Source organism: Oryx dammah, unplaced genomic scaffold (genome assembly GCF_014754425.2).
Source record: "Oryx dammah isolate SB20612 unplaced genomic scaffold, SCBI_Odam_1.1 HiC_scaffold_29, whole genome shotgun sequence".
NCBI lineage: Eukaryota > Metazoa > Chordata > Mammalia > Artiodactyla > Bovidae > Oryx > Oryx dammah.
Window position 1 is genome coordinate 61,369,281 of NW_024070213.1, and position 24,497 is coordinate 61,393,777.

The window sequence follows — 24,497 nt, forward strand, 5'->3', positions numbered from 1 at the left end:
GTGCAAGACAGGAGGCGGGTCTACCACACGCCTTACAGCTTCAGGGCGTGACTGTGGGCCCTAACCACTGGCTTCCGCCAGACTTTTCAAAACTCATCTTAAAAATTATGTAGGTCAAGGTCAAGGATTTCTCTGGTGGCCCAGTGGTTAAGATGCACTTCCAGTGCAGGGGGCATGGGTTTGATCCCTGGTAGGGGACCCGAGATTCCCCCATGCCATACAGCACAGCCAAAAAAAAAAAAATATATATATAGGTCATATGTGAGTTTTCTTGTTAAAAAAGGTTTAAAGCATTACAGACAAAACCAAAGTCCCCTTTAACAAATCCTCTTTAGTTACGGCCCCTTCCCCATCTCTCTGGAAATCAGCTCTTGTTAACAGTTTGCTACTTCTCTGTCCAGGCCTTTTTCTATCCAGGTATACATGTATTCACAGAATCTAATTGAAAGTACTGTTTATGTGCATGTGATCTTTTTTACATAAATATCATACTGTGTATGGCTTCCCAGGTGGCCTAGTAGTAAAGAACCTGCCTGCCAGTGCTGGAGACATTAAGAGACATGGGTTTGATCTCTGGGTTGGGAAGATCCCCTGGAGGAGGGCATGGCAACCCACTCCAGTTTTCTTGCCTAGAGAATCTCATGGACAGAGGAGCCTGGGGGGCTACTGTCCACGGGGTGGCAAAGAGTCAGCCATGACTGAAGTGACTTAGCACGCACGCACATACTGTACATATTTGTTTTCCAATTTTTTCACCCACTATGTTCTAGAGATTTTTCCATGTTAATGTGTAGAGATCTACCCCATTCTTTTAAAAACCACGGTGATGTATGACTATTACCACAGTTCACTTGGCCATCTCCCTTTGGATGAGTAAGATGTTCCCGGTTTCTCTCTGTTACAAACAATGCAAACTTTTCTGTTTTAAATGTACCTCCTTTTGGTCTTGGCACAAATGTGGCCTTCTCAGTGAGACTCTCCTTATAGCCCTAAAATCCCATCCCCACTGCCTGCATTCTCTGTCCCCTTTCTCTGCTTAGTATTTTTTCATAGCACCAGCTACTTCCCATCTCACTAACTCCTCTAACATGTCATTTACCTTTTTATTTTATTTATTATTATAATAGCAACATTTCGTTTATTATCAGAATTTAAGTTCTTTAAAGAATATTTATTTATTCATTTATTTGGCTGCGTTGGGTCTCAGTTGTGGGACACAGACTTAGTTGCCCCATGGCTTGGGGAATATTAGTTCCCCGACCAGGGACTGAACCCACGTTCCCTGTATTGCAAAGCAGATTCTTAACCACTGGACCACCAGGGAGGTCCCGGAACTTAAGTTTTAAAAGGGCAGCAGTTTGAATCTGTTTTCTTGCTGATGTGTCTCCTGAGCCTAAGACTGTACCTGGCACATTGCGGAAATCTTTTCTGGATGAATGGATGATAAGCACGGGTGTAGATACATCTCTAGGGTGGATCCCAGGTCTGGGCTTGCTAGGCGGTAACGTTTCCACATTTCTTGTTGCAGTAGATTCTGTCAAACTGTTCTCCGAAGTAGAAGTAGCCGTAGGGACGGACACACCCCAGGTGCTGTCTGAGGGCACTCCCCTCCCTGCCCTCGGCACGCTGGGAATGACCGCGCTCTCGCCTTTTCCCGGCAGACTTCGACGAGTGCTCAGTGTATGGAACCTGCAGCCAGCTGTGCACCAACACAGATGGCTCCTTCGCATGTGGCTGTGTGGAAGGGTACCTGCTGCAGCCAGACAACCGCTCCTGCAAGGCAAAGAATGGTAGGTGGGCTTGCCTGCGACCATATAGCTAGGCGCCCACAGTGTCGTTCCCTGACGGGGAGAGGCCAGAGCGCTGCAGGGCAGCTCGCTGCCCTGACCCCTCTCTCCTGTGTCTCCAGAGCCGGTTGACCGGCCCCCTGTGCTGCTGATTGCCAACTCGCAGAACATCCTGGCCACGTACCTGAGTGGGGCCCAGGTTTCCACCATCACGCCCACTAGCACACGGCAGACCACAGCCATGGACTTCAGCTACGCCAACGAGACGGTGTGCTGGGTGCACGTTGGCGACAGCGCTGCCCAGACACAGCTCAAGTGCGCCCGCATGCCCGGCCTGAAGGGTTTCGTGGATGAGTACACCATCAACATCTCCCTCAGCCTGCACCGTGAGTCACCTGCTCCAGCACAGGGAGCCAGCGAGGGTGGGGGAGATGGGCGAGGCAAAGCCTGTCTGGGACAAGCTGGGTCCAGGGAGTGGATAGACGGGATGACCCCTGACTGGTCCAGGAGCCTAGACAAAAGCCCCTGACTGAGGCTGAGGCATCGAGTTGAATGTGGCAACGCTTGTTTGGGCCTGGGGCAGAGCTATGTCCATGCTTCCTCTCCTTTCTCTGAGCTGAGTGTTGGATGGCTCCAGCATTTCTGACCCAGGGCAGAGAAGGGCCTCCTAGGAGAAGTGCCTGAGAGGACAATGTCTGGTCAACCTCCAGAGACCAGGGACTGTCCCTTTTCAGAGAGAAGAGTGTTGATTTGTCCACAGAGGGGTTTTCCCACATGGCCGGAGCCACAGCAAGGGAAAGAAGGGGCTTGGAGCCAGAGGAGCCTTGCTAAGTTGTGACTGAGGGCAGAGGAGTTGGGGCCAAGCTGGGTCCATCTCCGTGTCTGTCATTTCCCTTGAGGGCGTTGCCAGAACTGACTCCCTGCTGCAGCGTGGCTGTGGGGGTCCTGAGGCTGTTTTTGGCAGACAGGCTCTGTGGCAGGAATGACCCCACTGGGAATGTTCTCAGATATCCTGGATGTTCCCCTTTGAGCTCCCACCCCAGGCTGTACGCTGATGCCTCAGAGGTGGAAGGTGGGGTGTGGCTGGGGACAGGGCCAGGGCAGAGGTCCGGTGCCTTGAGCACTTCTGCTCATCTCAGATGCTACTGCTACAGGAACAAACAAAACCTTTGCGTCATCACATCTCCAGGAAATGCACCACAGGGCTGAGAGGGGAGGTCTGGCCTGTGGTTGATCTGACCCCCTGGGAGAGAGGGTAACTTGATCTGTGTGTGACCTTGAGTAAACCAGAACTCCCTGTCTCAAGCTTTGGTTTCCTAATCTGCATAGTGGGCTTGAGCTTGTCTGGCAAGATCAGACGAATTGAAGTGAAAGCCAGAGGTCACTAGCGGCCATGCAGGAGGTTTAGGATGGTGAACTGCATGGGGCCTGTCCAGAAGATCTTGAAGTTTCTTCCATGGGTCCCTACATGATGATCCGCACAGAAATCCCAGGAGGACCCAAGGGCTCAGTTCTGGTGGGAACAGGGGTTCCTCCGAGAGCCCCCCTCCCCTGTGGCCTCATCGAATGGTCCACAGCTCAGCCGCAGCCCCTCCACAGCATCCCGGGGGGGTCCTTGGGCTGTTGGTGACCAAAGCCTACCTGTGATAGACCTGTCATCCTCGGAGTGCTGGGCTGGGGGCTCAGCCAACACCTGGCTGGCAGAGCTCTTGTGGGGCAGGCAGCTCAGGAACCCCATGGTAGGTGGGGTGGGATTAGGGCAAGACCCCATGAGACAGCTGCCCTCTCCCTGTTCCCTGTCAGTAGCCCCACCCATCAGGCCTGTCTGGGCAAACAGCTCCAGCCCTTCCCTCCCTGGCCCTGCCTCAGGGCGGACGATGGGCTGATGGGCTGGTGGGTAGGTGGCCTGGTGGGGATGCCCTCATGGTAACCTTCTCTGCTTTTGCTCTGACCTGGCTCCTCTCCTGCCTTCCTCCCCAGGAGAAGCAGGAAATAACCTCAGGCGGGTACCCTTCCCTTGGCAAACAGAGAGTGTTACCTTCAGAGTCTGCTAGATTCGTTGGGCCCCTCTGGGGCAGAGTCCAGGAGGCCAGAAAAGACCAGAAGGTTCTGGGGAGAAATGCTACCGGGGTGAATGAATGGGTTCCTCTCGCCCCAGCCTCTGTCCCTTCCTTCGGCCCTGCCACCGCCCATGCCGCCTGACTGTCTGGCTGTCACCCTGAAGATGGTTGTTTTGCTCTCATCCCACAAACTAATTATGGGCCCTGAGCTGAGGATGTCGGAAGTGTCTCTCCCAGCACCCTCCCCCACCCCCAGCTCATCCCCCTTCCCAGGAGAGGCTGATGGCCTGCCCAAGTGCCAGTGAGAGCAAGCGTGGCTGGCCCCAGGCACTCACCTGTGCAGGGGGGCTGCTGGCCTGTAATTAGCTCCCCCAGGGGCAGGAAGAAGAAGGCTGCTGCTTTCTCCTGCTTTCTCTCGGCCCTCTGGGGGAGCCCTCTCTGTAATCATGCCATTCTTGGCTGACGGTGACCTCCACTGGGCCCCTGGGCTGAGCCCCACGTGGGAGGAAGGAGCCTGACAAGGGAGAGGTGCTGGAGCCCAGAGCCCAGGGGCTGAGAGAAGCCTGCCTGCTGGTGTGGGAAGAAGGCAGCACAGCGGGGAGACTGCCCTGGAGAAAACTCTGGAAACAGAAATAGAATAGAAAGAAGGAAGGAGGCCAGGAAGTGAGCTTGTTTCACATGGGTCCTGGGGCGTATATGTGAGCCAGACCTGCCCTGAGTCCTGAGCCCTTGAAGGGCCCCGCCCGGGCCCTGCAGTGGTCAGCACAGCTTCATGCGAGGCTCTGTGGAACAGGCTTAGGATTGAGGTCCTGCCGTTTCCTGTCTGAGCCCAGTCCCTTCCATCTGTTTCTGCTCAAGTGGGAAGAGATCCACTGCCCATGTCCTCACTCGTCCTGACAGGTGTATGTGTGCATGTGAGCACTTTGCTACCTTAACACGCCGGGCTGCCAGCTCTTCCTTCCCCAGCCTGTGTCTTTCGTTGGCCTGGGTGGGAGGTAGGTCTTGGGGACTCAGTGTTCATCTCTTTCCCTCCCTCCTGGAATGTAACCCCAGGGCCCATCCTCCCCTGCCATGTGTGGCAGCATGGTCAGGCTTCTGAGGACTCTGATCCCATGACTGGACAATGTGAAGGGGAGAGCCAGGAGATCCTCAAGGAAGACCCTGGGCCCCCTGCCCCAACTCAGGGTTTACGACTGCCTTTCCCTAAGTGGGCCTGGAGAAGGAAATGGCAACCCACTCCAGTAGTTTTGCCTGGAGAATTCCATGGACAGAGGAGCCTGGCAGGCTACAGTCCAGAGGGTCGCAAGGAGCTGGACACGAGTGAGTGACTGACACTTTCCCCAAGTGGGAATGCCTTCATGTTTAGGCTGTGTGTGGACATGCGTTTTTTTACTATTATATTAATAGTTATGTTATTTTTTAATACCTATTAGGAAACTCCTACAACTGGCAAGTCAAATCTCTGATTTCATAGATTGTTTAGGATGTAGCAAGATGAGAAAAGTGAGTGGATGTAAAGAAATGGTAGATAAATGGTAGAGCAAGCTGTGCATAAACACATCAAGCATTTTGGGAATGAGAGACCAAAGACCGAGGCCCTGAGAGGTCAGCAGTCCTGGCCTGCCCACCCTCCCACCCCACTTCTGACCACCCTCTGAAGGAACCTCAGGTCCTGTCCAGCCCCCTGCAGGGCCGCCCCTGGGCAGGGCTAGAGGTCAAGTGTACGAACTCCCCCACCCACCGCAGCCCTGCATGACCTCAGCTTTGCTCCTCTGACCTGGGCTACCAGGATGTTTCCACTGTAGAAAGAACGGGCACAGTCCTCAGAACTGGGGTCCTGGGAGGATGTGTGTGCATGCTGAGAGGCGGTTCTGAGGTTGCCAACAGAGGCCTTGAGGGAAATAAGATTTGCTGCAGTCACTTTATCTGGAGCTGTGTATGGGGGGATGCTCCAGAGGCGCCCTCAGAGGTCCTCAGGTTTCTCCCCAGTACCCTGCTGCACAGGGAAAGAAGAGGTTGGCTGGGAGGCCTAGAAAAGGCCTCCTAGGCTGCAGGCTGTGAGGTTGCGAAATGGGTCCCTAAGTCCAGCTGGCCAACTTCACTTTTCCCTCCCTCACATGTGTGCGTGCGTGCGTGCGTGTATGTGTGTGTGTGTGTGTTTAAAATCACAACAGGAAATAGGGCAGTGATTTGTCTAGAGGAGGGGCAGAGAGAGAGAGTTGATCCTCTGAGTCTGATGAGCTGGCCTCCCGGCTGGCAGGGAAGCCACCCTCCCATGGAGCGGGTTACCCCGACCTTCTCAGCCCCCACCCCAGCCTACAGAACACTTCAGTGTCACAGAGGAAAACCAGCCACCGGCTTCTTTGGCCTTTCTCACCTGCTGGGTATCAGAATATCGAGGGGCTCTCGCCAGCCCACTCATTGGCCTCAAGCTCCCCACATCCTGGTGCTTTTGCTTCCCGTTCCCCTTTCCCAGTTTCCTCACATTTAATGGCCCTTTGCTCCTCTTCCTGGCCAGGCAGGGCCGGCCCTGCATCTCCCGGCGCGGCTCCAGCCCAGGGTTCTCCTCCCCCACTGTCTCCTTGAAGCTGCCTCTCCACCCAGCCTGCTCCCAACAACCCCCTCCCTGTTTTCAAGCCAAAGGAAGTAACTTAAGCAAGAGAGATGCGTTTTAGAGCCCAGCAAGCATTTCTCAATAGTGGGAAGACCCTGGTTCTGACTTTGAATCGGAGCTTCAGAGTCCGAGCGTCTCACCCCGGCACCCAGGACTGAGCCTGTGTGGCCCTGGGCCAGGCAGAGGAGGACAGTGGGGCTGGAAGCACACACGGGGCAGGGAGGGGGCCCGGTGGGTAGAGCTGACCCCACGTGGCTGATCCCCGGACCTGCTGGTGGAACGAGAAAAGCTGAAGTCAGGACCCAGCAGGAAACAGGAGCATGCAGACACGCCGTTTAGCAAAGCTTCTGCCAGGCCCGCCCAGTGGTCTCGTCCCTACCTGCGAGGGCCCTGAACCCCGAGCATCTCTCCCAGCCCCTGGGTGAGACACCAGAGTAGCTCTGACAAGCAGGAAGGTTTTCTGTCTTGGGCATCCTCAGGCCAGAGAAGGAGGATTCTGGAAGAAGCAGGGAAGGGAAAAACTGATGTCCCAGCACTGGGACAACAGCATGAGCACTCAGTACTCGCCAAATATTTGTTGAATGAATCAGTACATGTGTGTCGGGCGCTGGGCACAAAATGAAAGACAGTGCCCTGCCCTTATGGTATTTGTCATCAGGTAAACAGGCTGTGATAAGAGGAACTCCTGGGGCTTCTGAAGGCCTGCCACACAGAGATCTTCCTCCTGGGGGCCTGAACTGTCTTGATGAATAGTAAGCATCAGCCCCAAACTGCCCACCTTTAGTCAGGAGGCCACATGGCTCTGGCTGAAGGCACAGATGGAAAAGGCAGGAAGGATGGGGTTGGGGGGTGGGGAGGATCAGGGGATGGTATGAATGGCAGCTCCCATTAGTAGAGCGTTTATCATGTGCCAAACCCTGTGCTGAGTGCTGTTAATGGCATCATCCCATTTTCCAGATCAGCAGACTGAGACTCAGAGACATCAAGTAACTTGCCCATAAGTTCCACAGTTGGAAGGTGACAGAACCAGGATTCAAACCTGGGCTGGGTTGTCAGGATTCAAATCTGGAGCCTGGCTGGGCCCAGGGTGCAGCAGAGTGATGGGAGAGTTTCCTGGAACAAGGCCAAGAAGTCCGTGTGTTCCTCGGGATGTGGTTAAGCTGGAAGTGTGGTTTTCCTTCCTTGTCCAGGGACCTTGTACTCTATTTGCAATCTCCAGGTGTGTGGATGTGTTGGGGGATACTTCCCCCAAGGCACAGAGGCTCTCTTTCTTCCCCAGGATTACTTTAGGAAGAGTGTCTTAAATCCTGTGGCTGAAGCTAGGGTCTTCATGGGCATGAGATGGGTGGTGTTGTTTCTGGAAAAGCAGCCACTGTTTAGGGAGATGCTTCTTGAACGATGTGAAGGATGGAGACGTTGAGAAAAGCTGGAGTTGTGGGGAGTGCAGAGTGCTGAGCCTTGGGGCGGGGTCACAGGGAGGCCTGAGCATTCACACACACACCCCAGGTCTATTCTGGGGCCTGGAACTGAAAGTCCTTTGCAACGTCACTGACAGGCTGTGGTCTCTCCTCTGTCTCATCGCCCTCCCAGCTTACCAGCCGCCGCCTCTACTCTGGCATCCCTGGCCCCTCAGCTCTCAGACCAGCCCCAGACTCCTCCCACCACCACACAGCATCCCTCCCCTAGGGTTTACCTGAGATTCTCCTGTCTTCAGGATTTGGGGTCTTTGGCCAGGGGCCTTCTGGAAGGTCTCTGAAGTGGATCAGTCCTGAGAAGGATGGCCCACGAGGGGACAGCTGCTCTCTGGGTGTGTGGGACCAGAATGTGAGGTCCTCTAGGCCAAAGCCCAGGACTGCATTTGTCCCCTCCATGCCATGGGACAGGGGGACTCCACTTGTCCCCTCTGTGCCCCGGGACAGGGGGCAACAGTCCAGCACCGCCTTCGGAGGGAAGGTGCCCATTTGAGCCCATCTCCTTACGCTTGGAGTGGGAAGAGTGGCCAAGCGTGTGTGTATGTGTGTGCCTGTTTGTGAGTGTATGTAGTGTGGTGGGCAGAGGAGTTTGGACTTGAGAAGAAAGGAAAATAATGTGATGGAGGGGGGTTGGATAACAAAGGATTTTTGCTTGTAACTAATAGTCTCCAGCTGCAAAAATACCAAAGGGGAGTCTAGGCTAGGCCGGGGACTCCTGTTCTTGCCAAGTCCTCACCGGCCTGCTGAGCGGGGCCTTGCCTGGCCTTTGGGAGGTGGAAGGGGGGACCAGCCAAGGGTGAATATCAGAGAGCGAGGACAATCCCTTCTGCCTTCCTTCCCCGAATTGGCAAGGAACCCAGGCCAGGAGGGAGGCCCGAAGGTCAGCACATCCTGGGTCTGGAGGAGAGGATGTGGAGCTCCATCCGAAACCGGGGGCATCAGATCCCTTCCGGTTTCTTCTTCCTCCCCTCTTGCTGAGGGAAGGGCACACGGGGGAGCAGTGGCAGTGTATTGCCAGCCTTGAAGCTGGGCAGTGACTCAGGGAAGCCTCAGGAAGTTGGAGAGAAGAACGCAGCTGCACCAGCTGGTGCTGGGGAAACAGCTTCAAATGAGAAGGTCCATCTACATGCCAGCAGCCCCCAGACCCCCGCTGTGCCCACCAAGTAAAGGGCACACAGCCCTGTTTGCCTTTTAATCTGTTTGCCTTTCAGCCACGTTGCTGGCTGCCTGGGACTGTGGCAGGTCCCCCCCTCACCCTGACTTGGGACCTTGGTTTCCTCTGGATGCGGCCCAGCAGCCTTCATTTTCATCTGCTTTCTCCAGGATAACAGTGCGGGATCATTTGCTCGCCTAACCCCTGCCCTGGCCTGGGACCCATGAGCCCCTTCTCTCTGCCCTTGTCAGGACGGGACAGTACTGGGCGCAGAGGAGACAGTGGCTGGGTTTAGGGGCACCTGAGCACTCACGGGGTAACAGCTCATGCCTGTGACTTCTCCTTCCAGTTGTCTTGGGGTGGGGTGCAACAGGGGGGACCTGAAGAGGAAACTAGTTTGATGAAAGTCTCAAATTGGCTCTTTCCCTTCCTCCCTCAGCTTAAGTCCTGTGACTGTGAGTCAGTGTCAGGGCCTGGCCAAGTTCCTTGGGAGCCATGTTCCCGTTCCCTTGACCCCCCAACCCCCATCCTCTGTTGAGAAACAGCCCCTGAATCCCTGTGGGGAAGGGGGAGGATTAGCAGAAAGCCTAGTCATTATACCTGTAGCTGTGCAAGAATTGAAGTCCTTACTGGGTTGATTGTCACTAGTGGGAGTTTCCAGTAAAAAAAAAAGTTTCAGCCAAAGGCAGATGGTCCAAAGATTCCTTTGCCTCTTGGGGAAACTGGTGGAAGTAGGATGCAAGGCAGGGGTCCGGGGAGTCACTGTCTTGGGGATGTCCCAGCTTGCTAGAGGCGTCACCTCTGATCGCAGTGTTGGAGAGGGCCATGGACGGATGGGAGCCAGTGGGCCCTGCAGAGAAGGAGTCTCACCACCAGGAGGACAGCAGGGGTCCCATCCCCAGACTTCCTGCATCCTGGACTTCCTGCTACCCTGGCCCACCCCTGAGTCTGAGGTCCTTTTGATGTAGACTGAGTGTGGGCACCTGGCCTGCACCCTCCTCCCACACTCCCACCCTCCTGAAGCTCCCCATCTTTATGAGTCATGCCTCAGTTTACCTTCAGAGTCCTTTAGTGGTTCTCCTCCTCTGTGCTCTCTTCTCCAGCCCTATATCTTATTTCCCACTCCTTCCACCCTCCCCAGGAGAGAGGAAATTGAGCAATAGGGAAGTAGAAGCATCGGCCATGGAAATGAGAACAGGAACTCTGACCCATGTCACTGGTCCCAATCTTTTGCCACCATGGGCCTTCCCTTTTCCATCTCGTGGGCCCTGTATTTGAACATTCTCTTCTCTTAGATTGGATTTACTGACGGATGCCTGGCTTTTCCATTTTGAAAAGTCGGGAAACACGTATAGCTTCTGGTTGGTGCTCCTGGCTGGCGTGAGATAAGCCGACTCACCATACAGAGTTGATAAAAAGCAGAGATGTGTGATGTTTTATTAGCCTGAGTGCTCTTATTCCAAGAAAAAGCAAATTTTAAAAATTCTGGAGTGACCTTGTGACCTGTCCTCACTGCCTTTCAGAAGTGCAGGAAGATGGGCCCATTCAAGCAGGGGCTAGAGTTGGGAAACCTGTCAGTCAGCCAGCCAGCCAGTGATTTCCTGCTGCCCATGTGTGCCACCCTGAGCTCGGCCTGGGGAGCAGGGCTGTAAAGGAGTATACTCAGAGACTTGTCTTTGGAGAGACGTGCTTGGTGAAGGATTGCAAACAACACCAGGCAAAATATGCCACTGCCGATAGTTCCTGTAGGAGCTTAGGGAGGAGAGACAGCCGTGGTCTGGGTGGTGAAGGGGGGCGCCCCAGAGGAGATGGGCATGTCAGGGGAAGACCTCCCCCATAGCCCTTTCATTCCCACTCTCCAGATGTGGAACAGATGGCCATCGACTGGCTGACTGGCAACTTCTACTTTGTGGATGACATTGATGACAGGATCTTTGTCTGCAACCGAAACGGGGACACGTGTGTCACTCTCCTGGACCTGGAGCTGTACAACCCCAAGGGCATTGCCCTGGACCCTGCCATGGGGTGAGCGGGGCAGGCAGGGGCAGAGGCGGAGGCCCTGACGGAAGGGAGGGTGCCCAGCGTTCAGGCCCGGTGTAACGTGCTCTCTGCCCACAGGAAGGTGTTCTTCACTGACTACGGTCAGATTCCCAAAGTGGAGCGCTGTGACATGGACGGGCAGAACCGCACCAAGCTGGTTGACAGCAAGATCGTGTTTCCTCACGGCATCACGCTGGACCTCGTCAGCCGCCTTGTCTACTGGGCTGATGCCTACCTGGATTACATTGAGGTGGTGGACTACGAGGGCAAGGGCCGGCAGACCATCATCCAGGGCATTCTGGTGAGGAGGAAGTCTCAGCTTTGGGACCCTTCTGTAGGCCTCCCGGGACGGGGGACAGTATGAGAGGGGTTGGCACAAGCACTGGGCGAAGAGGACAGGTCATGACTTCCACTTGGATGGCCACAGTTGTTTTAGAGAACACCTTTTTTACTTCCCTTTTCTCATTTGATCCCTACGGCAACCACTGGAGAATGAGCTGGCAGGGTGACTCAGTTCCCCTCTGGCAGCTGAAGAATCTCAGGGTTCACAGGGGTTAAGGGATTTGCTTGAGGTCACACCACTGGGAAATAGCATTTGAGCCTGGTCTAGAAGTCCTTCCAGCCCAAAGATGGCATCTCTGTTCTGGGGTAATTAGGGTGACCATCCATCCCTATTTGCCCCAGACTGTCCCAGTGTTGACTCTGGAAGTCCCCTGGGGTCAGTCTTGGACAAACGGGACAGAAGGTCACCTTAGATACATTATGCAGGTAATGGGGACTGTTATCAGGCTCGCTTGGGGCCAGTCTGTCTTCTCAACCCTCCTGAAAGCTGGGAGCTAAAGGCGGGCTAAGAGTGTTCTCTGTGGACAGAGGGTAGGATCCAACTCCAGGTCAGTGCAAAGTCTCTCCATCAGCAGATATGTGCTTGATTCTGAGAGGGAGGAGTCTGGTTCCTCCCTCAAGGGGTTTGAGCCGAGGGGATAGAGTAAATCCACAGATCACCAGACAGTAGATTACAGCCAGAAATGGAGTGTGGAAGCAGAGACCGTTATCTCTGGTTAGAAGATTCCAGAAGCCCTTCAAAGAGATGCCCTGTGAAGGATGAGTGGGATTTGACAAGCAAATCTCAAGAAAGGATAGTCCAGAGAAGATAGTCCAGGAGTAAAGCACAGAGTTGGATAATGGGAGGATGAGTTAGGAATGCGAGTCACGGAGTCTGGATGCAAAGCTGACCAGTTCTCCAGCGGTGGAGGTAGGAATCTCTTCTCCTCTCGTGTTGACGGTTCCTGCCTGCCCGTCGCAGATCGAGCACTTGTATGGCCTGACCGTGTTTGAGAATTATCTCTACGCCACCAACTCGGACAATGCCAACGCCCAGCAGAAGACTAGTGTGATCCGTGTGAACCGGTTCAACAGCACTGACTACCAGGTGGTCACCCGTGTGGACAAGGGCGGTGCCCTCCACATCTACCACCAGCGCCGTCAGCCCCGAGGTGAGTGGCGCACCGCAGCCCCTTCCGGGACCCTCCGGTGGGCACTCCTCCTGTGTCATGACTGCTTCTCTGAGTCATCCACCCCAGAATGCCTCCCTGTGTCTGCCCATCAGCCTCCGAATCCCACCCCGGGAGCCCCTTGCCCTCATTCTGCTCAGGATGTCCATCACCCCTCCCGGTTCACTGGCACCTGGCTATGAGCAGCAGTGTCCCCTGACCACGAAAGTCCCCACCTGAGTCTCAAGGCCGGGTGGTGTGAGGGTAGAGGAATCCCAGTCCTGCGGCTTCCAAGTCCCTGGAGGGGACAGCAGACACAAAGACAGCAGTAGGAGGGAGTGTGGTCAGACTTGAGGAAGCCTTCTCAGGGCCTGGCACGGAGACTTCGAGGGTCCTGACCGGCTCTCCACCCTACCCCAGTGAGGAGCCATGCCTGCGAGAACGACCAGTACGGGAAGCCAGGCGGATGCTCTGACATCTGCCTGCTGGCCAACAGCCACAAGGCGCGGACCTGCCGCTGTCGCTCCGGCTTCAGCCTGGGCAGTGATGGGAAGTCGTGCAAGAGTGAGTGCTGGGGAAGGGCTTGGGTGCCTGCTGGGATGAGACAGGAGGGGTCTGCCTCCCATAGCCCAGCTCCTTCCCTCTAAGATGCAGAAAGATGGAGGGACTTAACCAAAGTGTCGTCACTAGTGAGGGACAGACCGGGACTTGAACTCCCATCTGAGAGCAGGGCTTCTCCCACTATCCCACTCAGGCTCCCACTCAGAACACTGTCAGCTGGCCTGTTTCAGCCCTTCATTTGTTCATCAAGTATCTAGTGAGCACGCACTGTGTCTGGCGTTGTCCTGGTAGCAAGGGTTCAGCAATGAACAAGAGAGATGCTGTCTCTGGCCTCGGGGAGCTTATAGTCTGGCAGAGGAGGTGGGCAAACACAAAAATGACTCCGGGTGCTGGTAGGTGTTAGGAAGAAAATAGAGCGGAGCATGGCGTTCATGAAGACAGCCAAGGCTCCCGTTGAGACGGCCCCCAGGGAAGGCGTCTCTGTGGAATTGAAGTTAGAGTCAAACTCTCTGTGAAGTGAGGAAGCGGATCAAGTGAATCACGTACCTGGAGGAAGAGCATTTGTGGCAGAGGGAATTTGCAGTGCCGGGGTTCAGAGGCCAGCGTAAGCTTGGAGTGCTGGGGAGCAACATGGAGGCGATGGGGTGGGGGAGCCACGCGAGTGAGGGAGATGAGGACCCAGGTTGGATTGTGTTCTAACTGGGATGAGGAGCTCTGGGTGGCTTTATAAATTTGACTCACTTTTGTGGAAACAGTCGTGCTGGCTGCTGGGGGGAGGACCGGCAGCAGGGAAGTGGCGGGAGGCTATTTCTGCGGCGTAGGCAAGAAGTGATGTGCCTTAGACTGGGGTGGCCGCAGAGGAAGTGGGCAAAAGGGATCAGATTCCAACCTGTTTGGGCCACTAATTTCACTGCTCAACCGTGGGCACTTACTGAAAACATGCTACTTGCTACCCTTGCTCCATTTCCCACCCCTGGAGTCCACAGGAACCCGCCCCCCGGGGCATTGCTTCCTGTGCCTTACAGGCTTTGTGTCTGTCCATGTGATTCAGAGCCCCGTGCTGCCCCCACCCACTCACTGCAGGCGGAGCATCGGCTGGGTGGTGGTCGTGTGCACGTGTGTGTGTGTGTGTGTGTGTGTGTCTGTCTGTCTGACTCTGTGCCCCTCCTTGTGCCTGCCCTAGAGCCAGAACACGAGCTGTTCCTCGTGTATGGCAAGGGCCGGCCTGGCATCATCCGGGGCATGGACATGGGGGCCAAGGTTCCCGACGAGCATATGATCCCTATCGAGAACCTCATGAACCCTCGGGCCCTGGACTTCCACGCTGAGACCGGCTTCATCTACTTTGCCGACACCACCAGCTACCTCATTGGCCGCCAGAAGATCGATGGCACCGAGCGGGAGACCATCCTGAAGGACGGTAAGGGCCCCAGAGTGGGAGGTGGACGGTTGGGACTCCCGGGAGGTGGCATGCACCTGAGGAAGCAGGAAGCCATGTGGGGCCTGGGCATCTGTCTCCCCATGCCCTCCCTCCCAGTGTGGAGAGTCCCCTGGTGACTGGCTGGCTGGTCTGGTTGGCATGGAGATGAGGGGATAGACAGATTGACCCCTGGGTGACCCCCTTCTTGGCTGAGCCGCAAAGAGGCAGGAGGATGGATGGGTAAGGCAGCATCCTTGCCAGCCCTTGGGAAAACTCAGGGTCTTTCTGCCGTTGGCTCTGAGCCCTGGAGCTGCACGCAGCGCACAGCCAGGGAGAGGCCTGAGGCTCCAAATTGAAGCAGGCACACATGTGCACACACAGGGTCTGTGTAGCCGGACTTCACGGCCGCCAAGAGCTGCAGGCTTACATGCCCTGAGAAAATCGTGTTTTGTGAATGGAATCCAGTCTTCCCTCTGAGCTGCCCCAGCAGGTCAGCAGTGCATTGTCTTCTGAATACCCACCTGCGTGGAGGCTCTGAGCCCCTGAGTGCTGCACCATGCCTGCTGGGTGTTCTGAACTCCCAAACCTGCCCTCCTGACCAATCCGTCTGACTGACGCTGGTTACCACCCCTGGTCCTGCTCCCCAGGCCACACCTCGACTCAAAGAACCTCAGCAGTCAGCAACCATAAGACTCTGGGGAAACCAAAAGTAACTCCTCATCAGGAAAAGATTGGGGTTCCCTCTCCCCGGGAACTGCTGTTTAAGCTGGAGATGAAGCCTGGGGCTAAGTGCGAAGTCACTCCCTAACTTACGTATTTTGTTAGCTCAGGGCTTTTAGGCCTGGCATGTAGTGTTCCACTTGTACCCAGAGTCACGTGTCTATTGTCCCAGTTCTCCACCCACCTCAGGCCCTGACATGCCTTCCCGAGTGAGCCTGTGTACGCCACGGAGGTTTACTCGCTGCCATGTCCAATTTTGAGAGACTGCCTCAATACAGATGTCGCAGCACAAAGGACCTCCCATCCCCTTCCTCCACCTTCCTAGCCCAGCGCAGCCTCACCACCATCTCGGGCCAGGAGGCTCCCTGCGCTCCCAGTAGCCAAGGGCTCCGAAGTGTAGGTATCCTAAGGACTAGAGGCAGTTTTGAACCTCCTCTGACACTCCCCCTCTGCCCACCCACCCGCCCCATTGCAGGCATCCACAATGTGGAAGGCGTGGCTGTGGACTGGATGGGGGACAATTTGTATTGGACGGATGATGGACCCAAGAAGACCATCAGCGTGGCCAGGCTGGAGAAAGCTGCTCAGACCCGCAAGACCTTAATCGAGGGCAAAATGACACACCCCAGAGCCATTGTGGTGGATCCACTCAATGGGTGAGTCCTCCCAGGGCCTTGGGGCGAGGAGAGGGAGAGCCAGGGACTCAGAGCCTGAATCCCATGGGCCTCAGGACTGGGGGGTAAGACAGAGAGTGGATGGGGGAGGGCAGCAAAAATTTGACTGAAAGAGGGAAAGGTGTCCTTATCTACAGGGCAGTGGGAGTGATACATAGAAATAATCTGGTCCTGTCACTCCCAGCAGAGCCCTCCCCTGGCTCCCTGTGCCCTCATCAGCCCTGAGGTCCTGCAAGGTCTGCCTGCAGCTCGTTTGACCTCTGCACCTCACTTCCTGCTTCTGGAAGTTCTGTTCCCACTGCCCGCTGTCTGTTCCTCAAGCCAGCATCCAGCCCTTCCTCCCTCAGGGCTTTTTGCTCTTGGAGTTCCTTAGCCTGGGACTCCCAAGTATTTACACATGGGGCTGCTTCTCAGTGTTCACATCAGCTCAAATGCTACTTCCTGGGAGAGGCCTTCCTCACCAGCTGCACTCTCAGTCTCCATGCTGTCCCCTTTCCTGGAGTCCCTCCTGACCTCTATCGCTTTCCAGTGTGTGTGACCCTCCTGGCTGACTTGTTTCTTGTCTGTGTCCTGGGTGGGACATGGGCTCCACGAGAGAGGGGCCTTGGCAGCCTTGGTCTCACCTCCAGTGCCAGAGCTGTGCCCAACTCAGTAGGCACTCAGCACCTACTTGTTGAATGGAGGAGTGAATGAATGAAACGTGTGGGCCAGGGATGAGCCGGAGAAAGCGATGGCACCCCACTCCAGAGCTCTTGCCTGGAAACTCCCATGGATGGAAGAGCCTGGTGGGCTTCCGTCGATGGGGTTGACAGAGTCGGACACGGCTGAGCGACTTCCCTTTCACTTTTCACTTTCACACATTGGAGAAGGAAATGGCAACCCACTCCAGTGTTCTTGCCTGGAGAATCCCAGGGACGGGGGAGCCTGGACTACCGTCTATGGGGTTGCACAGAGTCGGACACGACTGAAGCGACTTAGCAGCAGTAGCAGCAGCAGGGATGAGCAGGGCAGGAGGACCCTGTGAGGAGCTCTGGGAGGGCCTGCCTGGCTTAGGATCACAGGGAAGGATGCTGATGGCAGGGGTGGCCCATGTGATGCTGACCAGTAACTGCCCACAGGTGGATGTACTGGACTGACTGGGAGGAGGACCCCAAGGACAGTCGGCGAGGGCGGCTAGAGAGGGCCTGGATGGATGGCTCACACCGAGACATCTTCGTCACCTCCAAGACAGTACTTTGGCCCAACGGGCTGAGCCTGGACATCCCAGCTGGGCGCCTCTACTGGGTGGATGCCTTCTATGACCGCATCGAAACCATCCTGCTCAATGGCACCGACCGGAAGGTGGGCAGGGGTGCAACTGTGTGTAGGTGTTCATGTGTGCATTTCTGGACCACGTGTGTGTGTGTGTGACCGAGGCTGGGTGTCTGAATGTGTGAGCATCCATGTGAGTCCTGGCCTGAGCGCTGCATGTGTGTTCGCCCGTGAGCTTGTGGGTATGTCCCTCGGTGTGCTTGTGTGCCTGTGTCTTGGGTTGTTTAAGGATTGCTTCTTCAGAGTATCTCTGTGACTGTTCACATGGCCTGCGGGCCTGACTTCCTAAGCGAACACATCGTGTGCACCTCAGCCTGCTTGTGCACGTACACGCAGCACATGCTGGTGTGTGCCTAGACTGCGTGCCTGTGTACAGGTGCAAGACACCTAGAGATGGTATATTCACATGCTCGTTCATTCGGGTGGTGCGTGCTTCATTCGTGAGTTCCGTGCACATCTAGGCGTGTGGCCCAAGCTCTCACGGTATTTAAGGCCAACTGCAGTGTGGTCCTGACCATCTCTGTGGTCGTCTTTCTCCCTGCTCCCCACATCCCAGCCCTGGGACAGCATCATTAGACAACTCATGAGCCCAGTATACGTCAAGGCTCTGCCCAGCCCCTCCTCACCTGGCACACCTCTCAGGGGCCACCTGCACTGGGATGCTGTCTCCAGACCCTCTGCCACCCTGATGCCCTGAGTGCCTTTCCTGAGACAGTGGCTGCCCCAGTTCAGGGACCACATCTTCTCCGTTTTGAGTGCTGCCTTAACAGATTCTGGCAAACGTGTGGCAGGTGAAGAAACGAATGGATGGATTCTGGCTGTCAGCCCACTGCTCTGTGTTTGCGTGTGTGTGCGCATGTGCACGTATGTTGGAGGGGTATCAATGAATATGAATCAACAAAGGAGAGGAGTGTGGGCCAGCTCTCACAGTGTCCACTGGGTTCAGGGTTTGGCACTTAGCTGTGTGCAAAGCTCCCATCCTCGGGGCTTCTGGGCTGATGGGGGAGACAAGCCCACACCCAGGCTGTGGACATCTGAGTGTACAAAGCAGGGAACCCCTAAGCCTCCCTGAGGCACCCCTGCTTGTCTCTCAGCTGCTGGGTAAGCCCCTCCCCACTCCTAGATTGTGTATGAGGGTCCTGAGCTGAACCACGCCTTTGGCCTCTGTCACCACGGCAACTACCTCTTCTGGACTGAGTACCGGAGCGGCAGTGTCTACCGCCTGGAGCGGGGCACAGGAGGGGCGGCCCCTACTGTGACCCTTCTGCGCAGCGAGCGGCCCCCCATCTTTGAGATCCGCATGTATGATGCCCAGCAGCAGCAAGGTACCCCTGGACCAGGACTGGGACGGGGTGGGACCTGGACGGTGGGTGAGGCTCCTGTGGGTGGGGTGAAGGCACTCCCAGGGAGCCTAGGCTCTGACTTTTGAGGCTCTTGAGAAGAGAGGCCCCCACCCCAATTTGACCTTCCATGTTCCCCATCGCCCCTCCTGCCCCATGCCTCCATCTCCTCATCTTCAACCCCTCCACATTCCCTCTTTCTGTCTTCTCCTTTTAATGCACCGCCTCCCCTGGCCTTTTGTCTCCCTGCTCTGGCCTTTCCTGACTCCGCCACAACCCATCTCCTGTCCTTCTGCTCCTCCCTCCTTGCACCCGTGGCCCCTCCTTCACAGTGGGCACCAACAAATGCCGGGTGAACAACGGCGGCTGCAGCAGCCTGTGCCTGGCCACCCCTGGGAGCCGTCAGTGTGCCTGCGCTGAGGACCAGGTGCTGGACGCAGACGGCGTCACTTGTTTGGGTACGAGAGGCCCAGCTGGGGTGGGAGGTGGGGGAGCAGACCCCAGCAGAAGGCCACAATGTTCGGATGGGGATCGGAGATGAAGGAGGCAGAGGGACCTGAGGGAGGCAATAGAAGGTGAGGGATGGACTTTGCTGGTGGTCCAGTGGTTAAGACTGTGAGTCCAGTACAGGGGACCTGGGTTCCATCCCTGGTTGGGGAACTAAGAGCCTATACGCTGTGTGGTGCAGCCAAAAAAAAAAGTTGAAGGATGGACTGAGTGAAGGCTCCAGGTGCTGGAGGGTTTTACGGTGACCAGGGTCTAAGGGTTTGGGGAGGGCATGAAGATTAAGGGAAACTTGAGTGGCGAGCAGGATAACTCTGGAAAGGGAAAAGCATTCTTAACTTCTTTTACATTTATTTCTCCATTGTTCAAGTAATATAATAGTTCAAAATATTGGAAATTCGGTGGGGGGAAGCCCAGTCTCACCAGCAAACCACCACTGTGCTGTTAGCCTTGTGATAAGTGAACACCATCCTTTTCCCCTAGGTGGGTTTTTACATGGCTGGAAATCGTAGTGTATATAAATGTTTTCTGTCCTTTTTGGCTCATATATGCCACAAATTTTCTGTGTTATTATTGCATTGTTTTAAATAGCCCCATTTTTAGATAAAAGTGGGTCATGTTCATTGTAAAAACAAGCAAGCGCTATAGAAAAATACAAAGAAGTACAAATCACCGCAAATTCCACCACCCATAGTTTGTGCTGTTACCGTCCAGGGAGCACTCTCCGAATCTCTTTTCATTTGCTTCACTTAAACGGAACCACTCTGCACCTGCTGTTGTTTCCTGAGCTTGTCACTTGACAGGGTGTCATGTGTACATCAGCAGAATTTCTAATGGCCAAAATGTGTTTCATTTAGTAAACATCCCATAATTTACTCAGCCCTTTCTCTACTGTTGGATGTTTAGGTTGCTTCCAGTTTTTTATTAGAATCACTGCCAGTATTTACTGAACACAAACTATGTACTAGGCATGGTTCTAGGCACTCCCCATGCAGTAACTGACTTACTCAAAATATTTAATGTTCCTTTATTTGGCTGCGTTGGGTTTTAGTCACAGACGTGGAGTTTTAGTTGCGTCTTGCGAGATTTTTTGTTGCAGTACAGACTCTAGTAGTGGCACGAGGGCTCAGCAGTGGCGATGAGTGGACTCCAGAGCTTGTGGGCTTCAGTCGCTGTGGCACTCGGGCTTTCTCTCATTGTGGCTGTGGGCCTCAGGTGCATGGGCTTAGTTACTCAATGGCACGTGGAATCCTAATTCCCTGACCAGGGATCGAACCCGCATCCCCTGCGTTGCAAGGCAGATTCTTAACCAGTGGACCACCAGGGAAGCCCCGGGAAGGTATTTTTATTATCCCAATTTATAGATGGAGAAATTGAGGCCCAAAGTGAGAGCAGGGGTTTGTTTGAACCCAAGAAGTCTGGCCCAGAGTCTGGTTATTAATCACTTGCTCTATTTCTTATAGCTCTGCTATTTCTTATACCTTCATGCCTTCCCAGATTCAGGACAGTTTCCTTGAGATACAATCCTAAGAAAGGAAAATGGGTCAGTGGGCCATAGTGTACAGCTAAGAGTGAGTGACTGAGGCCAGGTGCAGGGCAAAAGCATTGGTGGAAAGGAGCTTCAGAGCTGAGGCCACTGCAATGAAAGAGTATCCACATGGTCATTAAAATCACCAAGAATTAAAGGGAGCGACTATGGAGAAAGTGACTATGAGCCAGGAGCTAAAAACTCTAAGGATGCTGGGGCCCGTAGTGGTAGGAGCTTACATAGTTTTATAACATGAAAGTCAACACTGATTTTTGAGAGAGGACAGAGGGAGAATGGTCTGGAAGCAGAGATGAGGAACAAGGGGGACACATGCAGCCTCCAGACCCAGTGGTCCATGGAACCCACAGGATTAGAGAGGGTAAGAGATGGGTTAGAAAGGCGTGAGCAGAGCTGTGGGATCAGAGCCAGGGACTGCCATGGGCGTTCCTGGGCTTCCAGAGCCCACCCTGTGAAAACACAGACAGGACACAGTGACTTTACTGCTGACAGCTGAAGGCAGATGGTGGTGTGAGTGTTGGGGACAGGAGTTGGCAGGGTTCTGTTATCACTCCTGCCTGTAGAATTGACACATTTTTGAAGGAAAAAGTCCAGGGACCAAGTCAGGGCCTGGGGGTCCCTGAGATGACTTCCAAGTTCATGGAGATGGCAGGGAGGGGCAAAGGTGGTCTGTTCGCTGGGATCACAAGGGAGTTCTAGATTCTCTTGGAAGCTGCCTTATTCTTCGACCACATTGCAGAGCTGGAAGCAGCTGAGCAGGCGTCACCCTGTGGTTTGACAAAGAGTTGCAGCTTCCATCCAGATCATATGTTCATGAAAAACTATGCCCTGGGAAAAATTACTGTGTATATTATTTTAAAATCATGAAACAAGCAGAGGACAGGGGCTCAGCACCTGTCCGTGACCTGGGTCTGACTTTCCCCCTCATGTCCGGTGGTGCCTGCAGCGAACCCATCCTACGTGCCCCCACCCCAGTGCCAGCCTGGCGAGTTCGCCTGCTCCAACAGCCGCTGCATCCAGGAGCGCTGGAAGTGCGATGGGGACAACGACTGCCTGGACAACAGCGACGAGGCCCCTGCCCTCTGCCGTGAGTGCCTGCCACGCAGTGGGACAGCGACCCTCGGGCTGCAACTAGACAGCTGAGTCCCCTCCCTCTGGCTGACCCCTGACCCATCCCTCCCCAGATCAGCACACCTGCCCCTCGGACCGGTTCAAGTGTGAGAACAACCGTTGCATCCCCAACCGCTGGCTCTGTGACGGGGACAACGACTGCGGGAACAGTGAAGACGAATCCAATGCTACTTGCTCAGGTGTGGGAGGGGGGAGACCAGAGTGGCCCGGCTCTGTCACTGGGGCAGGGCAGACAGGGGAGCCAGGCTTGGGGAGACAGAGGGGCCTCAAGAAGAGAAAGGAGCAGGGGGCACCCAGGGCAGAGGGGAGGGAGGACAGGGTTGGCTGGGAGGCCCCACTTGCAAGGAGACAGAGCACAGCTCCAGGTTGGGGATGACAAGCAAGGTGGGTGGGTCTTCTTGGAGGACACCAGCGACCCCTCAAGTGATGGGATCAAGTGTCCACTGTGAGATCACACGGGTGATTTTGAATGACATCTTTAAGAGAAATGGCTTTGAAATCCTTGGGAAGACTTCCAGAGAGCCAGAGAATAATAGGAAAGAAAATGAAATATAAAGCAAGGACTGGACTATGAGCACTCACACCCACGCCTGTCCCCAGCTCGCACCTGCCCACCCAACCAGTTCTCCTGTGCCAGTGGCCGCTGCATCCCCATCTCCTGGACATGCGACCTGGACGATGACTGTGGGGACCGCTCTGATGAGTCAGCCTCGTGTGGTGAGTGAGATGGAGGACAGCCAGGCTGGCACGGGGAGGGAGGGTCCACCAGAATGGGCCCTGGGGTGGGGGTGCTGGAGAGACCCCGCAGCTTAGTACCTGGGTGGTGTTGAGCAAGTCACTTAATCTCCATAGACCCCTGTGAATTTGATCTGCAAGTGAGAGTCATTCAGTCGTGTCTGACTCTTGAGACCACATGGACTGTAGCCCACCAGGCTCCTCTGTCCATAGGATTTTCCAGGCAAGAATACTGGAGTGGGTTGCCATTCCCTTCTCCAAGGGATCTTCCTGACCCAGGGATCCCATCAGGTCTCCTGTATTGCAGGTGGATCATTTACCATCTGAGCTACTAGGGAAGCCTCTGCAAGATGGGGCTAATCACGGCACCCGCATCCCAGCATTGATGTGGGGGATCAGTGAGATCGTGCATGGAAAGCACTCAGCACACAGCTTATGTTTGGAAACTAGTTGCTTGAAGGAAGGATGCTTAGAAATGGATACATGTGTATGTCTGGCTGAGTCCCTTTGCTGTCCACCTGAAACTATCACAACATTTTAAACTGGCTATATTCCAATATAAAATAAAAAGTTAAAAAAAGAAAAAAAGGATGCTTAGTAGGGGTAGGCATGAATGGGCAGTTTCAGGCCGAGGCCCCTCTACTTAGCCTTCCCTCCCCCCCCCAGCTGAGCAGGGGACTGTGGGTCATGGTGGGGACCCTGCACCCACCTGCTCGTGCTGTGATGCTGTATAATCTTAAGAACCCTACTCAGCTCGTCTTTCTCTCTGATAGCCTATCCTACCTGCTTCCCCCTGACTCAGTTTACCTGCAACAATGGCAGATGCATCAATATCAACTGGAGATGTGACAATGGTAAGAGCTTGTTTCCCTTCACCTGCCCTGATTCCTGGGAAAGCTAGAACCCATAGCCAGGTCCTGGGTGGGAGGTGAGGGGTTTTAGAATCAAGCCAGGGCCTCTCTCCAAGTCACTGACAGCCCACCGGGTTGTCTGGAAGAAATAAGGATGAGCTGGAAACATTGCAGGGGAGCCCAGACAGCCAAGGGGAGACGCCGCCCAGTGCCTGTCAGCGCTGTTCCTCTCTGGGCAGAGCTGCCCATCCCCCGGCAGAGGCTCAGGGGCCAGGGAGAGATGAGCAGGAAGGGCCAGAGGGGCAGAGCAAGGAGGGCCCATGCCCAGCTCCCTTCTCCCTACAAACCCCATCTGCTGGGGTCCTCGGTGCCCCCTCCAGGCTCCGGCTCCAGACTCGGGAGCCCACCTGGCGGTCAGCCCTGGACCAGGTGATATCAGCCACGGGGGCCGGTGGACTGGTGTGTGTGTGCTGTCTCCGGGATCTGGTCCTGTCTCGTGTGGTGTGGTGATGTGTCGCAGTGGGGGCTCGAGCCCTAGCTAATGTGTGTGAGGATGTACTGGGTCAGCGCCACGTTGCCCCTCGTCTTTGCCGTGTCTCGTGTGCCAATGGTTGCCCTGGCGGTTTCTGTGTTTCAGAGAAGGATTGTGGGGACGGCTCTGATGAAAAGACCTGTCCTGAGCCTGCCGGTCAGTGCATAGAAGCACATGCACCATCACCCTAGAGCCCCAGCTGGCCTTGGGCCGCCCCTCAGGACCCCCATGCAGCTTCCTTCCCCAGAGCTCCTAGGATGTGGAGGAAAAGCAAAGAGAGAAGTGAGAGAGGAGACCACGAGGGAGAAAGAAAACAGTGGAGGGGAAAGCAGAGAGGGCAGAAGGAGCTCTCCCAGGAGAGGAGATGACAGAGAGGTGGAAGACCAAGGCATGGCGGGAGGAGAGCGTCCGAGACGCAAAGGCAGCTGGGAAAGAGGCAGGAGCACGGCCCAAGGGGACAGCCAAACGCCTTCTCCAGCATCCTGAAAATGTGGAGAGAAGTCTGGTGGCTCTGCCCACCAGGTCTAGATGGCAGGACACTGGTTCAGTCACCCCA

General features: G+C 55.2%; 1 protein-coding gene across 2 annotated transcripts in view; it reads left to right on the forward strand.

The window, feature by feature from the left end:
• The window catches only part of LRP1 (LDL receptor related protein 1), an 80,387-nt gene that overhangs the window by 14,017 nt on the left and 41,873 nt on the right, over window positions 1-24,497 (forward strand). For both annotated transcript variants that reach the window (XM_040233012.1, XM_040233013.1), the window contains exons 5-19: window positions 1,662-1,790; window positions 1,910-2,173; window positions 10,949-11,111; window positions 11,205-11,427; window positions 12,430-12,619; window positions 13,037-13,180; window positions 14,361-14,597; window positions 15,793-15,973; window positions 17,110-17,332; window positions 18,426-18,627; window positions 18,975-19,100; window positions 21,639-21,779; window positions 21,877-22,002; window positions 22,424-22,540; window positions 23,332-23,412. In XM_040233012.1, coding sequence (XP_040088946.1) covers window positions 1,662-1,790; window positions 1,910-2,173; window positions 10,949-11,111; window positions 11,205-11,427; window positions 12,430-12,619; window positions 13,037-13,180; window positions 14,361-14,597; window positions 15,793-15,973; window positions 17,110-17,332; window positions 18,426-18,627; window positions 18,975-19,100; window positions 21,639-21,779; window positions 21,877-22,002; window positions 22,424-22,540; window positions 23,332-23,412 — 2,547 coding nt within the window. The remainder of the gene's footprint in view (window positions 1-1,661; window positions 1,791-1,909; window positions 2,174-10,948; window positions 11,112-11,204; window positions 11,428-12,429; window positions 12,620-13,036; window positions 13,181-14,360; window positions 14,598-15,792; window positions 15,974-17,109; window positions 17,333-18,425; window positions 18,628-18,974; window positions 19,101-21,638; window positions 21,780-21,876; window positions 22,003-22,423; window positions 22,541-23,331; window positions 23,413-24,497) is intronic.